Below are 16199 nucleotides of genomic sequence, written 5' to 3'. Positions count from 1 at the left end.
ATCTCAGAACTTTTACTCCTTAAACACAACTCTGGTGAAAAAGTCAAAACAACATTTGCCTATGGGACAGGGATCAATTTAGAAGGATAATAGCAATATTCCATGTCCAGATTGTATGTGTGCTACTAACATGATATTAATTATCAAAATTCTAAGCTGTATGCATTACAATAAATAAAAATTTTACATCAACAAGAGACAGAATTATAAACAAACACTGAAACCTAATTAGTAATGTACATACTGAAACTTTTTGGAGTAATACATACTGATGTATTTTTGAAATTCATAAAAAAACCATGACATGTTCTGTTTTAATACTGGAATGTCTAAATTCTGTATTTCGTGTTCATTTCTCCAATTCTTTTGGATAGTTTGCCAGATAGACCACTTGGTTGACAATTTTTTTCTCAACACTTCAAACACAGTTCTTTCTTTACTTTAAGAGTGCATGGTTCGGAAAAGAAACCAGTTATTAATCTTGTTATGGGCCCATGCAAATAACAAGTTGTTCTCTCTTGCTGCTTTTAAGATTCCCTTTTTGTCTTTGGCCTTTGACAGTTTGATTATAATGTGTTGGTGTGAATCTCCTGATTGATTTCCATTCATTATTTTCTTCCTTCTGTTTATTTTGGGTTTCTTTTACTAGCTTTTTTTTTTTATTAGCTTCTTAAAGTGGAAGTTTCTATCAGGTATTAGACATTTCAATAAACCATTTAAAGTTATACATTCCTTAGGTCATATGAATTTAAAATAACTATTGATATAGTTGTTTTTCTATTTACTATTTTGCTATATATCCTTTTGGTGTCTTTTCATTGTTGTTGTTATTGTTTTTTTCCCCTTCCCTCCCTTTCTTAGGAATAAAATAGCAAACTATTTTTTCTATTTTAATTCTATTTCCTTTAATTCAGGTAACAGTGTATGATTTAGAGGTACAGGATTATATCCATACCCATCACTAGTCACTCATAGTTTTCCCCCTTTATGTTCTCCCTCTCTAGTAGTCTCCCTTTCTTTCTTCTTCTATGGTAGTCACAATTCTATAGTCAGAATTCTAGGATTTGCCATTGGTTTGGCTTTTGTTTCTCTGTAGTCAACACATAAATGAAATTATCTAGTATTTGCCTTTCTCCTTCTGACTTACTTCACAGAGCATTATCCCCTCCAAATCTCCCATGTTATTGCAAATGGCAAATGGTTCTTTTTTATGGCTGAGTAGAATTCCATTGTGTATATACACCAGATCTTCCTAAGCTGCTCATGTATCTTTGGGCACTTAGGTTGTTTCCATAACTTGGCTGCTGTAAATAGTGTGGTAATGAACACAGTAGTGCATGTATCCTTTTAAATTAGGAGTTTTACATTCTCTGGTTAGAAAACTAGAAGTGGTCCTCCTGGATCATATTTGTAGATCTATATTTAACATTTTTTAAAAAGATTTATTTACACGATAACTGGGGTACAGGTCAGAGACGCAGGAGGGTGAGAGGATTCACCAGAGACAAAGCAGGGAACAGAACAGGCAGACTGACAAAATACACTGCTGAGGGGAGCGACAGGCGAGACAGGAGAGGTCTGCTTGCCATGTGGGTTGCTCCAAGGCCCTCGGAGATGGAACTGGCACTGCAGAGGTTGCGGACAGCTTCACAGTGCTGCCTCAACCTCCTGCGCCACCAGGGAGGCCCCATTTTTAACATTTTGAGAATTTTCTGTAGGGGTTGGAACAGTATACATTCCACCAACAGTGTATAAGGATTCCTTTTTCTTCACACTCTTGCCAGCACTTGTTTCTGGTCTATTTTATGTGTATCATTCTCACAGGTATGAGATAGTATCTTGCTGTGATTTTGATTTCTATTTCCCCAATAACAAGTGATGATGAGCATTTTTTTATATGACTGCTGGCCATCAGTATGTCTTCATTTTTTGACTGAGTTATTTTCTCTCACATTTGGAGAGGAATCCACAAAGATATCTTTGAAGCCAATGTTGTGGAATGTTTCGCCTCTGTATTTTATGGTTCTAAGTCTTATATCCAAGTCTTTAATTGATTTTGAGTTAATTTTTGTGTATGGTGTGAGATATTGGTCCAGTTTCACTCCTTTGCATGAAGAATCCAATTTTTTCTAACATCATTTATTGAAGAGGTTTTACTTACACCAGTATATATTCTTGTCTCCTTTGTCAGAGATTAACTGTCCATATAAGTATGAGTTTATTTCTGGGCTCTTGATTCTATTTCATTGGTCTTTGTGTTTGTTTCTGTTCCAGTATCACACTGTTTTGATTGCTATAGCATTGTAGTATAGTTTGAAGTCTGAAAGTGAGATGTCACCATTCTTTTTTGTCAGGATTGTACTGACTATACAGCATCTTTTGTGGTTCCATATGAATTTCAATAAGGTTTGTTCTATTTCTTTGAATGCAATGGAACTTTGATAGGGGCTGCATTATTAATACCTCTATTTCTTAAAATAATGACCTACACAATAGACAATGACTGTAAAACTAGCATTCTTGAAACTTAAAAGTGACAAATGGAGCAATGCAGGAAAAACTCTGAATATCAGAAGAAAAATACTCAAAAATAAAATTCCTAAAATAAAGTGAATCTGCAAGCATACTAAATGATCCATACTAAGATGCAACCTTACTAATCTTCAAAGTTTTTTTTATGGCTTTTTAAGCATACCAAAAAAAATAATTACCTGAGGGAGAAAATTTGTAGCTATAGCTCTTATAATAAGAAAAAAAGGGGTGACCAATATAATAAATTATTAATATCCAGCTAAGATGGCAAGTATAAAAGTAATAATACATTTCAAACACATAAGACCAAAGAGAATACTGATCCAGGAACCCAGGGAAAATAACAATAAAGTAGGACAATGACAATGGAAGTCTCAAAATTCTATCTCTTCTCTCTTCAGAGGATACTAGTGAATGTATGGAAACCAATATAACCAAGAAAGAGTATGAAACCAGGGGAAAGACGGCATAGAAAAGAAAGAATTTAACATAAAAGTGAGAAGAAATTAAGTTCCTGAACAATAGCTATGTAGCAAATTTAGCTTGCAATCAGATTAGCAAATACTTTAGCTTTTTAAAGAAGTTTCACTGACTTTTGGAGTGTACTTATCCTCAGGTTTAACAATGGTGGCTATACCTAGAATGATTACATATTTATTCCAGGAAGGAATATGCTAAAAGATAAAGGGTAAAATATGAATGTCAAGTAAAACTTCATAAATACAGTAGTTTTCCCAGAACCCCACGCAGGATATTTCCCCAAATATCTCAATTTCTACAAATGGGTTATAGTGCCGTTGCTGACTCCAAGGAAATCTAGGTAAGTATACTACTAGACACATAACTACAAAATTAGAATTCTCTTCTTCAAAAGAGAAGGTTGGTAAAATACAGGTAGGCAACTGGAAGTATCTCAACAACTACATATAAAATAATATTTGGACAAAAAACAAAGAAAAACCCCACCAACTGGGAGAAAATTTTTGCACACAACACTAATGATAAAGGACTGATCACAAAAATCTACAAAGAGCTGATGAGACTCAACAAAAACAAAGAAAATAATCCAGTCAAAAAATGGGCAGAAGAGCTAAAAAGAAACTTCTCTGAAGAAAAAATGCAAATGGCCAACAGGCATATGAAAAAATGTTCAACATCACTTGTAATCAGGGAAATGCAAATCAAAACTACAATGAGATACCATCTTACACCAGTGAGAATGGCACATATTAAAAAAACTAGCAACAACAAATGTTGGCGAGGTTGTGGAGAAAAATGAACTCTCCTGCACTGTTGGTGGGAGTGCAAACTGGTCCAACCACTATGGACAGCTGTGTGGAGATTTCTGGACCTACTAAACATAGATCTTCCATATGATCCAGCAATTCCACTCCTAGGTATTTACCCAAATGACTCAGAAACAGTAATTCCAAAGGGCACCTGCACCCCTATGTTTATAGCAGCACTATTTACAATAGCTAAGCTATGGAAGCAACCCAAATGCCCAAAAATAGATGACTGGATCAAGAAGATGTGGTACATATACACCATGGAATATTACTCAGCATTCAAAAAAGATAAACACATGCAGTTTACAGCAACATGGATGGAGCTAGAAGGGATCATACTCAGCGAAATAAGTCAGAAAGAAAAAGAAAAATACTGGATGGTCTCACTCATAGCAGGAATTTAGAAAACCTAAATAAGAGACTAGGTAAAAGACTAATTAATACAAAGTAAAAATCAAAATCAACAAGCAACTATAAACCAGAGAACACTACGCGGGGTGGGGGTGGGGCAGAGAAAGGAAGGACTAGAGTCAAAATAAGGGGTGGGTCTGCAATTGTATGGGGAATATAACCAAAATGAAAATGCATACATTGTGCAAAGATGAAAAAAGATGCAAGAATTATATAAAATAAAATACTTAAATAAAAAATTTAGACAAGACTTAATATTGTGAAAGAAAATTTAGAGTTCTTCAAAATAGTGACATGATAAACTAAGCAAATTAAAAATGAGGCAATTTTTGATTTCAATAAGAACCAAGGTTCCACAAGAAATGAGACAAAATGTCACTACAGAGGACAAATAAGTATAATAAAATAATCACATCAGTTGAAAAATTATAATTATATTGCAAAGAGAGAAGTGGAAGCAAGTGACATATTACAAGTATGCTAATTCTCCATTTCATAATAGGAACTAAATATACATGTTTAAAATTGATAAATGAAGAGCAATATTTGTATATTACATAGAAAGGGAGAAAATTAAATATACACACATATATACCCACCCCCATAAGAATATGAGGTAGCTAATTCAGGAATGAGGAAGGTTAGGACAGGTAGATGTTGTTTCTAATAAGCATATGTATTAAAGTCTTTTAAAAAAGATTTATTTCTATCTCAAAATTTATATGCAACAGTGGTTACTGAAGGGGAAGGACTTATCTTTCTACTCTGCAAGTCACAGGGAGCAAGGCTGATAGAGACATAACCATTTTGGTGATCTACCATGTGAAATTCACGTCTTCTTCAGTTCCTTTTGCAAGATGAACAAATTAAGATGCTACAACATTTTCCTATATGCATTGGCCTAGGCACATACTTTTTTAAACTATGTACATGTTACCTAGCTAAAATTTTAGAAGTCTTTTATAAAAAGCAACTTCATGAGTATAAAAAAATTCAATCAAAATAAATTATGAACAACAAAAAAATAAGGAATCTGTAAGATAAATGCTTTGTAGCCAACAAAAGGGAGACATTTCAGTATCAGCACACAGTCCAAAGTTATCCATTAAACTGCATATTGAACCCTTTATCAAAAGTGGCCTGAAAGAATGCACAAAGATCTTCTTTATTTACACTGTAAAGCATGAACTTCTACCATAAAGCCTTAACATTCTGTTTGTTTTCTTTTTTAATTCCACAGCAGGGACCTCCCTGGTGGTGCAAGGTGTTAACTGTCAGCACTGTGAAGCTATCTGCAGCCCCTGCAGCACAAGTTCAATCCCTGGCTGGCCAAACCCACATGGCACAGCAGACCTCTCCTGCCTCGCCTACTGCTCCCCTCAGCAGTGTATTTCACTAGGTCTGCCTTTTCTGCTTCCCATTCTGTCTCTGAAGAATCTTCTCACCCCCTACACCTCTGGCCTACACCCCAGCTCCAGTATGCATAAATAAATAAATCTTTAAAAACATATTCCACAGCACAGTGTATAATAGTCCCTTGGTGAGACACAATACAAACATTATTAAGAAATTTACCTGCAAAGAAAATTAAAAACTCTATTAAAGTAATCTCTAACGCTTAGGTCCTGTCCTCTAAGATAGGAACTAGATATGCAGTTCTGAACTACTTTCCCAAAGTATGTGTCTTTATTCTTTCAAAAAACAGAAAATCAAAATTACAGATATAATTTTGAGTTCTGATTTAATAGTTACTCCCTGGAAGGCTTAACGAACCTAACAATACTTTAAAAGAAAATCTAAACTTGGAACTTTTTTACACCTACACAATGTTCTATCATGAAAGTACAGATATACTGAGGGAAAAATAAAGTCATCAATTTAAATCTCAAAATGGCATACATACTGCCATAAGATTTACATAACTTGGATTTGTATGTACAAAATAACTGTGAATATAGTTTTATGTTCCAAATCACTAAAGACAAATATTTTGATTATTCTTGCAAAACAATCACCTCCAAAAGAAAGTTCAACTTTAAACAGCTCCACTCATAAAATTGAAAAACATTCCTGACAAGCTCCAGTTCCAGAGTTTTATTTTAGTTTATAATTAATGCAACTAAAGGTTTTCATTTTAATCACTGTTAATATTTACTTGGGGTTTGATCATATTTATGTTTTTAAATCCATTACTTCTACAGAAGTATTTATGCTTCAAGCATTTTCTCATAATAGTCTGGAATGACACAAAGAAAATACTTAAGTAATTTTATATCCTTGAAAATTATACAAACTTGACCTAGAATTAAAAAAAAAAAAAACAAAAAAAAACTACTCATGGACTGCAAAGAGTAAGGTAAATTTAAGAAAATAAAAATGCAAATACGCATTTTAGCAAGTCTCGTGAATTTATTAACCTAAAAGGTTTAATTTCCATTTTCCTGCATCAGCTTTATTTATAAAATGTCGTGCCCTATAAATACGCTGTTATTTTCTATAGTCAAGCACCCTCTTAACAAATCTTCTCATTAATATGTAAATTTAAAGTCAATCGGTCTTCTCCCTGACAGCCCCATGAATTCCTAGTGCACTGTATAATCGGCTTTGACTTGGCATCCACTATTTATCATCAAAGATGTCAGTTAGAAAAATTATGGAAAATGCACTGCAATTGATATGACTGCAATCTACTTTGTCAACACTTAATTGTTCCTCAAATCATACATTTACATATAAACAGCCTAAATACTGATCTATAATGATGTAAATAAACTAAATTAAAAATCTCTTCTGCCCCTGAAGAAGCTTGTTTGTATATGATATGTTCATTTGAGAATTTATTGACAAAAGCATGCACATCAGCTCATCTCAAAAAGTGTTTCTACAATTTTCAATTCCTCAACAAAAAACAATTTTGCTACCCTTCAAGCATATAAACACAAACAAATGTTTTAAAGAATTCAATGAGAAACACATTTTTCTCTTTCAAAATCAAATTTAATTACAGCTGTTAGCTAATTGCAATGTCTGAACACTATGGATTGGGAGGCGTCAAGATGATCTTTGACTAGGACACAAAAGGCAAAAATATAGAAACTCTTGGTAAACATTAAGATACTTGAAAAGTCATAACGTAATAGAATATAAAGGAAAGAATGTTGACCTAGGCATCAAATTACTCTTTTTATATTTCTGACACCACTTTTTATGAGTAATATTACCCCTAGGTGAGTCATTAAAATCTGTATTACTCAAAGTTTTCATCTATAAAATGGATAAAATAATTCCCATTGCTCTATCTCAATATAATAATTCATTAGAAAGTACAGCAAAATATCACATTATTTTTCACATTTTCTCTTCATATTTGGAAAAGAAACCTCGATTTTAATGCATTTCATAGTTAGGGTTAGCTTTTTATTTTAAATAACTTTTTAAGTCAATTATTAATTTGGTAACTTTCTTTACAGGTTCTTTTACTTCAAGGTAAAATGACCCTTTATAAAATGCTGTTCATATAGTATTGATGCAAATGATTTCTGCCTGAGTGTACAAGGGGATGAAGGTATTTCTTTTCCAAGGATTCCATAAAAAACAAATACATTCCAGTGTTGTTAAAAAGATACAAAAGAATATAATTGATGGTAACAACTCAGCAGTTTTACTTTGCCGTTTTTTTTCTATAATGTTAACAGCTCTTTACTCATAATATGCTTTCTTCTAACAACATCAGAAGTAAAAAAGAATTAAAGCAGATATATATGGTGAACACTTCTCAGTTTTTTCAAAGCATGGTCAAAATTTGCTTTATAATTCCATCTGTCAGCTTCTAAAGTTAAAATTGCCACGTCCAAAAAATTTGGAAGCAACTTAAAAGTCTAGGCCACAAAATCTTCAAGACTACAAGTGGCTGAACTGCTCACTCAAAAGCTTCTCTGTAAAACAGAATTAACAACTAGCCACAGAGAAAGTCTGGGATGGGTTAACTGAGGGATCATGGACATGGGCTGAATTATAATCCAGTTGAAACTTAACTGTATAAATTGTACTTGTACCAAAAGTCTAACATCTTTGACAATCTCTTATGTCTAATACCACAATAAAGGGTAACCCTTTCAAATCTTTCCCACTGGTCTATAAACATACACACACACACAAATACAAGCCTGTTACCTTATTTTAGAGTCACCTGATATCATTTTAAATAAACAAAGTGAATTGTGTTATCCAAAGTAAAATTTATAACCACTACACCTACTGAAATTAAATGGCTGTCAACAATTATGTCTAAGAGGTCAACAAAGAAGTTACAAGAAGTCTTATTTTTCATTACTGTGTTTCGACTGCTTCCATAATTTTGGAAAACATATTATTATAGCTAGTTAAACCATTACAAATCCTCTATTTAAGTTGCATTTTGTTTGTTTGTTTCTTTTTATCTAACACCAAGAAATCTTTCTGAAAGGAAATCATATGCAAAGCTGCATACAAAGGCAGCAAAGGTGATGGCTGCCCTATTTGGAATAGCGACAACAGCCCAGAGAGCTACACAGTCTAGAGCAGCATCACTGCCCTCTTGGTTATTCCTGTGGCAGTTCTACAGTGCAGAGGACTGGGGTGCACATTTGAATTAGTCTACTAACCACATAATTTAGAATAATTCCAAGGTCAGATTACAAATAAGTAGCAAAGATAAGAAATGATTTAGCCTAGTTCCAGTGCACCCTAATAGTGATCATACTTCAATTCACATTGAGATAATTAATGTTCACAGAGTTAACATGTGAAAACACAAAGAATGCATGTAGTCTCAATTTTTCAAATTATCTGTCAAAAGACTATATATGGTAGTATAGAATTTAATTTCCTTGCTTTGCAAATAGCTTACAGTAAATTCTATTTAAAATAATAGAAAATAAAATTCAAAGAACAGAAACACAAATAAATACACAAACTACAAAAAACAGAAACTTTAAAGTCTAGTACATAGTTTTTGAATGTAGGAAACTATATATTTTAAATCCAATTTCTACAAAATGACAAAGCAAAGGTTCATCTGCATCTAGCTGTTGAAAGTGATTGGATGGTGACAGGAAAGTAAAGTTAAACACTCTTCTGGATAAAAACATATTTTCAAAATTTCAAAGTACTTTTTAATACTAACAATGCTAACTAGTTATAAAAAATATTAACACTTCAAACATTTAAAACTCTTAAGCATCTGAAAAAGCCACATATCAACTAAGGCAAACATTATCAACATTTTTCCATTTTATGCACACTTCATTTCCAATTACCAAAATACAGTCGTATGTACTGAGCACTAAAGGCCTATATATAAGGTAGTGTACAAATCATTATGCCATAAATGGGAGGTTTCTTGGTTTTTAACTTTTACATTATTGATTTTTTAAACTGATAATACTACTTTTAAAAAGGAAAAAGAAATATCACAAGATTAAAATGAGGTGCTATACATTCTTATAATATTTAATGACTTATTTTCTTTACAGAAATTTAAAAATTACTTTTAAATCTTAAGTCATATACACCTGAGATCTCTACTGCTAACTATGTAATAAAGTATACTAAACTGCCAATACAGAAAAGAATAAGGTATGTTTTTAGTGCTAATCTGCACTAACAAAACAAATAACCTCACTTTAAAGAATATTTAATTAATAATTTTACTAAAACTCTACCAGTTTAAAAGAAAACAAGTATTTTAGAAATATAAACTAGGGGGGAAAAGTAGTTTTAAAATTCAACAGCATTTATCTATAAAGGTGAAAAATTATGTATAAATTCACATTTGAATCACCTTACCTACTAGTAAAAGTGCCTTTAACAACTGTGACTCGAATGTGTGAAAGTAACTAAAAACAAAAAAATGTATGATTTGGCAATGTTCCTGAAGCCCCTGTAACGTGCTGCTGAGCCTAATAAGGCTTCTTACACAATATCTCATATGGAAGTTATACACTAAACCATTAAATATATATATCAATCACTGTATCAAACAATGAAGTTACCTTTAGATTAATATTAGTTTCCAACTTTCCAAAAGTATATGAGAAAAATGAGTTCTTAATAGCAGATTTTTATATCTTACTACTCAACTTCTCATACACAATTTTTAAAGCTCTTTAATTTTCCTAAGTATACTTTAGAAGTGACAAACTGTTTAACACTTACCTCTTTCCAAGGACTGACAAACTGTGTACGAGCATATCGAGTTAGCATGTGGATTATGACAACCTGCCCCCACTCTTCTACATCAACTAATAAATTACATAGCTTGCGGTAATTCTTGTGAATCAGATCTATTCTATCCGGGCATACTTCTTCAAAAGCCATCACAACACTCCCAGCTACCAGCTAGAAAAGAAAGAAATAGTAACTCATTAAAAAATGTTTTTCCCCCACCAACGAATCTATTGAGGCATTAGAGAGGTGCAATGATAATATTTAAAATATTCAGTCATCTAATTAATAAAATGCCTGCTCATGTTTGAACACAAATTTTAAAGTGACACTACCTCAAGGAATAATTTTAATAGTTGTAACACATTTGGAAAATGAATTCTGTTCTGAAGTAATATAAGTATTAGAATTAGAAATTCTGGTAATTTTTTATTTTGTCATATTAAACTTCAATTAAAACAATCATATATAGATTAAATATATTAATCGTGCACTTTTTCACTTTTAAAGCTAAACTAGAGCCTAATCCCAAGATTCATTATTTAGTGTGTAACAATATTTAGAAAAAGACAGTAACAAATCCACATCATGTTAGTTTAAATGAGAATTACACTTCCACAATGAATTTATCTTAAAACATATCTGAGGAACTCATAAATGCTTTCAAAAACACTTTTAAAACACTTTCAAAAACACTTTCAAAAGCACTTTCAAATCTTGCACATTCTAATACATGCTAATTTTACAATATAATATTTACAAAGAAAACACACAGGCTAAAATTTATTATATGAATTATGTAATACAAAATACTATATAAATTATTAAATAATAATATGTAAGTGGAAATAAAATAATACCAACAAAAGCCAGCTTTCTCCAAGACCAATTAATGAACCGTAAGTGTTGTTTCTGGAATTGTCATGCTTTTGCAGAAAGTAGTGAAATTAAGATTTTTTGGGTATAAAGACAAAAACTAAACAGAACACATAATATAGAAACACTCCTACATATGTACTTCAGATATGTGTGCGGTTAGCAAACAATGTAACATGGTTTTGAAAAAACAAATTAATATCATATTGTTTCTGAACACAAGGGATCTTCATTTTGTCTCTAAAATTTCCCCAATGACATAAAATAAGCAATTAAATATGAATATAACTTACTGAAATGGTACTTTTTGGAAAATATTATTAGATATAACGATATTCATATTTTTAGTATTTGTCCCTCTACTTGGCTGACATTTAGTTTATTAATATGCAACCAACAATACAATTGAAAGAAAACAGCTCAGAATATAGACTTGCTATTATGCTAAACAAGTTTCCAGTCCTGTGGGGATTTTATGAATTACCAATCAGTATAAACGTGAAGCCGCATTTATTGACTCCAGCCCTGCCCAAGTACTGGTGCCTGCTGGTCCCAGCATGAATGCACCTCAATCAAAAAAGCAAAGAATTGATTATTTGTGTGAACTAAATAAAAATGTATTATACATATAATTTTCTATTTGCTATTGATATGGAAAGGAAGTTAAGTTCACGTTTTCAACTCCACATTTTGATGTCTTCTGCATAAACCAGTCTTTAGAAATTATATTCTGTGATGATCATATTTTTAAATGAGAATTAGCATTTTTTAAAAATTCCTTAAACAAGTTTATGACATCAAACTACAGAATTCCAGTATTTGTGAAATAAATACTGATATATATGTCAACCCTATATTAAAATATATGTGTATATATAATTCATATATTTGTTGTACATATACAGAAAAAATAATACCACTTAAAATAAATAAGCCATAAAAATTAAAATAGTAATACAACAAAGTTTCATTTTAAGAAATACTAAGTAACATCAAGTTATTTTGTCTAAACCTAGAGGTTGTTTTTTTAAATGTGTTTAAACATCAAACAATTAAAAGGAAAATCAGCTGCCACATGGTATTATTTATTAAATCAAGAGCTATCAGTACAAAATTATTCTAAAGTATTAACAAATAGATGAAAATGGTGATAGTAATTACTTAAGTGAAAATAAAGTTTGATGAAACGCAAAAATAATTAAGAAGAATTAAAGAAAAATACCTTCACAAATACACTGACCACTTTAAGATATCTCATTGTATGGCTTTAACAGTCTGACCCTAGGCTAAACATCACCCAAAGAATTAATAATTTGGGTCTATTAAATGTTCAATATTCTAGAGAATTTTCAAAATTAAAATAAAATGGTCTTCTCAGATTTTAAAACCAAAAATATTGGTTTCCCAAAAAGAAACAGTTAATTTCCATCTTACTGTGTCAATAGTAGCTTTTTATATAAGGGGAAAAATAAATCATTTCAACAAAACTAGCAATGAGCTCATCAAATTCAAATGCAGTTTTCCATTTATGTATTTTTTATATTAAAGCAATAAACATGGTTCATTTATCTTCCCGTGGTTGCCACGTTTTTCTGTGCTGTTGCTATGAACTTCAGCCATTAGTTGTGCTCCAAGGTAAACTACATGAACCATCAACAAAAGTGACACCCCATCTATGGAGTTCATATTTTCTCCAGATTATCTATGCTGGTTGACAAGCTGGTAATGAAAAAAATCACGCTAAGCAAATGGTTCCTCTAATAACAATAAATTTTCTATAAAATTATGAAGGGTACAAAACGTTTCCTTGCATCTATTTTGTCATGAATTCTAATTAACGTTGCAAAAACCTGAGAGTGCTGGGTCATCACAAGATGTGCATCAAGGTTTGATTGATAATATGGTGTAAGTTGGCCAATGCTGCCAAGATTTTCTTCTCTTAAATTAATGGCCATCCAACCTGCCCTAATCATACAGCCCAAATGATATTCCCCTTCTTATTTCAATTTTCTTGAGGCATGGAAAATGGGAAAGATCAGTCATTTATCTTCTAATAGCTGGATAATAGATCTATCACAATAAAACATCTGCACAAACTCAGAGGTGTATTTTTTGCCCACAACAGTGAAGCTTTTACCAACACTAAATCAATAACTTATAAATGGTGTCTTACCCCCACAGTTTAACTATGAACTACCAATATATTCATTAAACATCATATGGTAGCTAAATTGAGAGGAAGCTGTCATAAAAAAAAAATACGTAAACAACTTAGTTTTTCAGTAGGTTGTATCCCAATTTGTTTTCCTAAGACACTCTGCTTTCTATTACAAAGTTAAATGCTATCGAACAGCTTTCTTTAAAATTAATCCAAAAGGAAAAGGAAATAAATACTGCCCTACTTTTGAAGTGTTCTAAATGAAAGAATGTCCCCTGCAATGCTTAAATTGGATTTCTAGTCTTAAAGAAAAATAGTGTTACAAAATTTCAAACTGAATGTATAACTGAACATTAGGAAAGGTTTGAAGTAAAGAAGAAAAATATTTAAGAAACTTTAAATAGAGTGGTAAGACGAAAATGGTAAACAGGAATATACAATGAAAAAAATCACATAAAGAAAACTTTTAACTGTTCACTGGGAATAAAACATAGATAAAATGTTTTCTTTAATTTCATTTACTATTGTTAGGCAGTTTCTATTATATCTTTTAAAATTTACAGATACCTTCAGATAATAGTTTGCTAACAACAAAATGTTCTTCCAGTTACCATACTGTATTCCTAAAATGATTTATTTTTAGAAAGGTATGAATACTCATATGACAAATATTGGTCTTTCTCTAGAAAAAGGGAAAGTTCATCTATTGTAATTCAATGTTTTTATATGTCCACCTTTCCTTAAAATAAGAATTATAAAACTCATTTTCTTTGAGATGTGAATTGTAAGAAAATCTTTGTTTAGGCTAAAAGAAGTAAAAGAAGATATATATTAGAATCAACAGAAGGTTAAATGAAGAAAAGTTTTTAACTAGATTAAAAATGTTCAAATTTAAACTTAGCAGCACCAAATAACAATCACAATGCATTATCATCATGATAATGATCCCAAGAAGCCCCTATAATAACAAATATTTCTTTCAAAACTATGGTTCATTTAATTGGAAAATTTTAAACAAAAATGATTTGAGATTCTTACTGATTTTAAATGTCAATGCTGACATGAATTTGGAGAGAAGATGAAATAGAGCTATCTTTAATAAAAGTATTACATGTGATAAGAAGTAATAAAGATAAAAATCCATAAATTTATACATGAGATTATTTTTACCCTTTCTACATTTTATAATCAAACAAAAGAAAAAATCAGAAAACACACTCAAAACACAATTGATTTAATAGAGGGTAAAAAAGTTAATGTGCCCAAGTAAATCTAAATCCCCCAACCCAAACCCAGAAGAACCAAAATGACAAAACCTTATGTTTTACAGTTACATTTACAGAACTAAAAAAACAGGAATCTTCAAACTTCAAATTACATACAAATAGAAAAATAATCCTGAACCTCTCAGAGTCATCTTTCATGTGTCTATCACAAAACTCCTCAAAGATCTATGACAGTCTGGAAAAAACTGCTCAAGTAATGAAGACAGGAGTTGATGGTGGGGCTCAAAGGAAACTAAAAACAGCAGAAGGAGAAAGAGTACCATGAGTGTAAAGAAACTGAAAAATAAAGTAGCATATCAGAATAGATTACAGGGAGAGATGAAAAAGAGGGAGGATATGATTTACTGTTTCTATTTTGGAAAAGGAAGGTTTCAGGAGAAAGTGGTTTTTAAAAAAAAAAAAAGAAGTGGAGGAAGAAGAGCCCCCTTAAAACTAAAATGTGACCAAAAAAAAAAAAAAAAATTAAAGAAGGAAATCTAGGATCTTCAAAAACAAACAAAAAAAACAATCATCCTGGAACACATACCCCTTCCTAATAACCCTCTGCTCTAAAAAGTCATGTAATAAAAAAAACACATTTTGATATTCTACCAAAGAACATGCTACCACTCAGTCTTGGCAGTACATATGAAAAACTCGGAACTGTTTGGAACTTTGTAAACAACCCGAAGGAAAGGTGACTCAAGGGCTCGCAGTGGACAGGGATGTCGAAGGACACAGTGGGACATGACGGCAACGTCCGTGAATGGCACAACTAGCAAGTTTTGTTGTACTAGTAATCTTGCAAACAACCTCAAACACCAATTATCAACCCTGTGCAAAGGAAGACAAATATGGAAGTAATCTCTAAGTATTAAAAACAGAAAATAAAATAAAAGTAATTCAACTGTTGAAAATTACCCACACACAAAATCAATGATGGAGCAAACAGAAACTGTAATACAACACTCCAAAAATAACTTATCTTCAAAGGAACATTTGAAGATTAGGAAAATGAACATGAATCATAACTTCAAAAACAGAGAACAGAAATGAACAAAAGAATCAGGAAGAAATAAAACAAGAATTAATTGGAACTAGGAAGGAAAATAATCAGACCTGATAATTAAGTTGCAAGGTACCCTTGGAAAAGAACAGTTGAATGAAAATAAGGGGTATTATAAAGAAAAAGTAGAAACAAGAACAACAGAATGAAAATGGGGTAAGAATGAAAATCGGTTAAGTGAAGAGGTTTATAGAGACATGGTTAAAAGGTAAGACAGATAAAGAAGATACAACTTACTTAAGACTAAAGTCCCTGAAGAGGAAAAAGTAACAAATGAACAGAATTAATATTTTAAACTACTGCTATTACTATTACTACTACTACTACTACAAGCCCACATATACACATTGCCAGAAATAATATAAGTTCTGAATCTACATTTGAAAAAAGGTCACTGA

At 31.6% G+C, this 16199-nt stretch overlaps 1 protein-coding gene across 1 annotated transcript in view; it reads right to left on the bottom strand.

The window, feature by feature from the left end:
- Nucleotides 1-16199, bottom strand: part of AP3B1 (adaptor related protein complex 3 subunit beta 1) — a gene marked incomplete at its 5' end in the record, with an annotated part of 182438 nt that overhangs the window by 145826 nt on the left and 20413 nt on the right. The window contains one exon of the mRNA XM_084232934.1: nucleotides 10428-10610. Coding sequence (XP_084089060.1) covers nucleotides 10428-10610 — 183 coding nt within the window. The remainder of the gene's footprint in view (nucleotides 1-10427; nucleotides 10611-16199) is intronic.

Source organism: Talpa europaea (genome assembly GCF_964194135.1).
Source record: "Talpa europaea genome assembly, chromosome: 5".
Lineage (NCBI taxonomy): Eukaryota > Metazoa > Chordata > Mammalia > Eulipotyphla > Talpidae > Talpa > Talpa europaea.
This window is presented reverse-complemented; position numbering and strand designations above follow the sequence as displayed.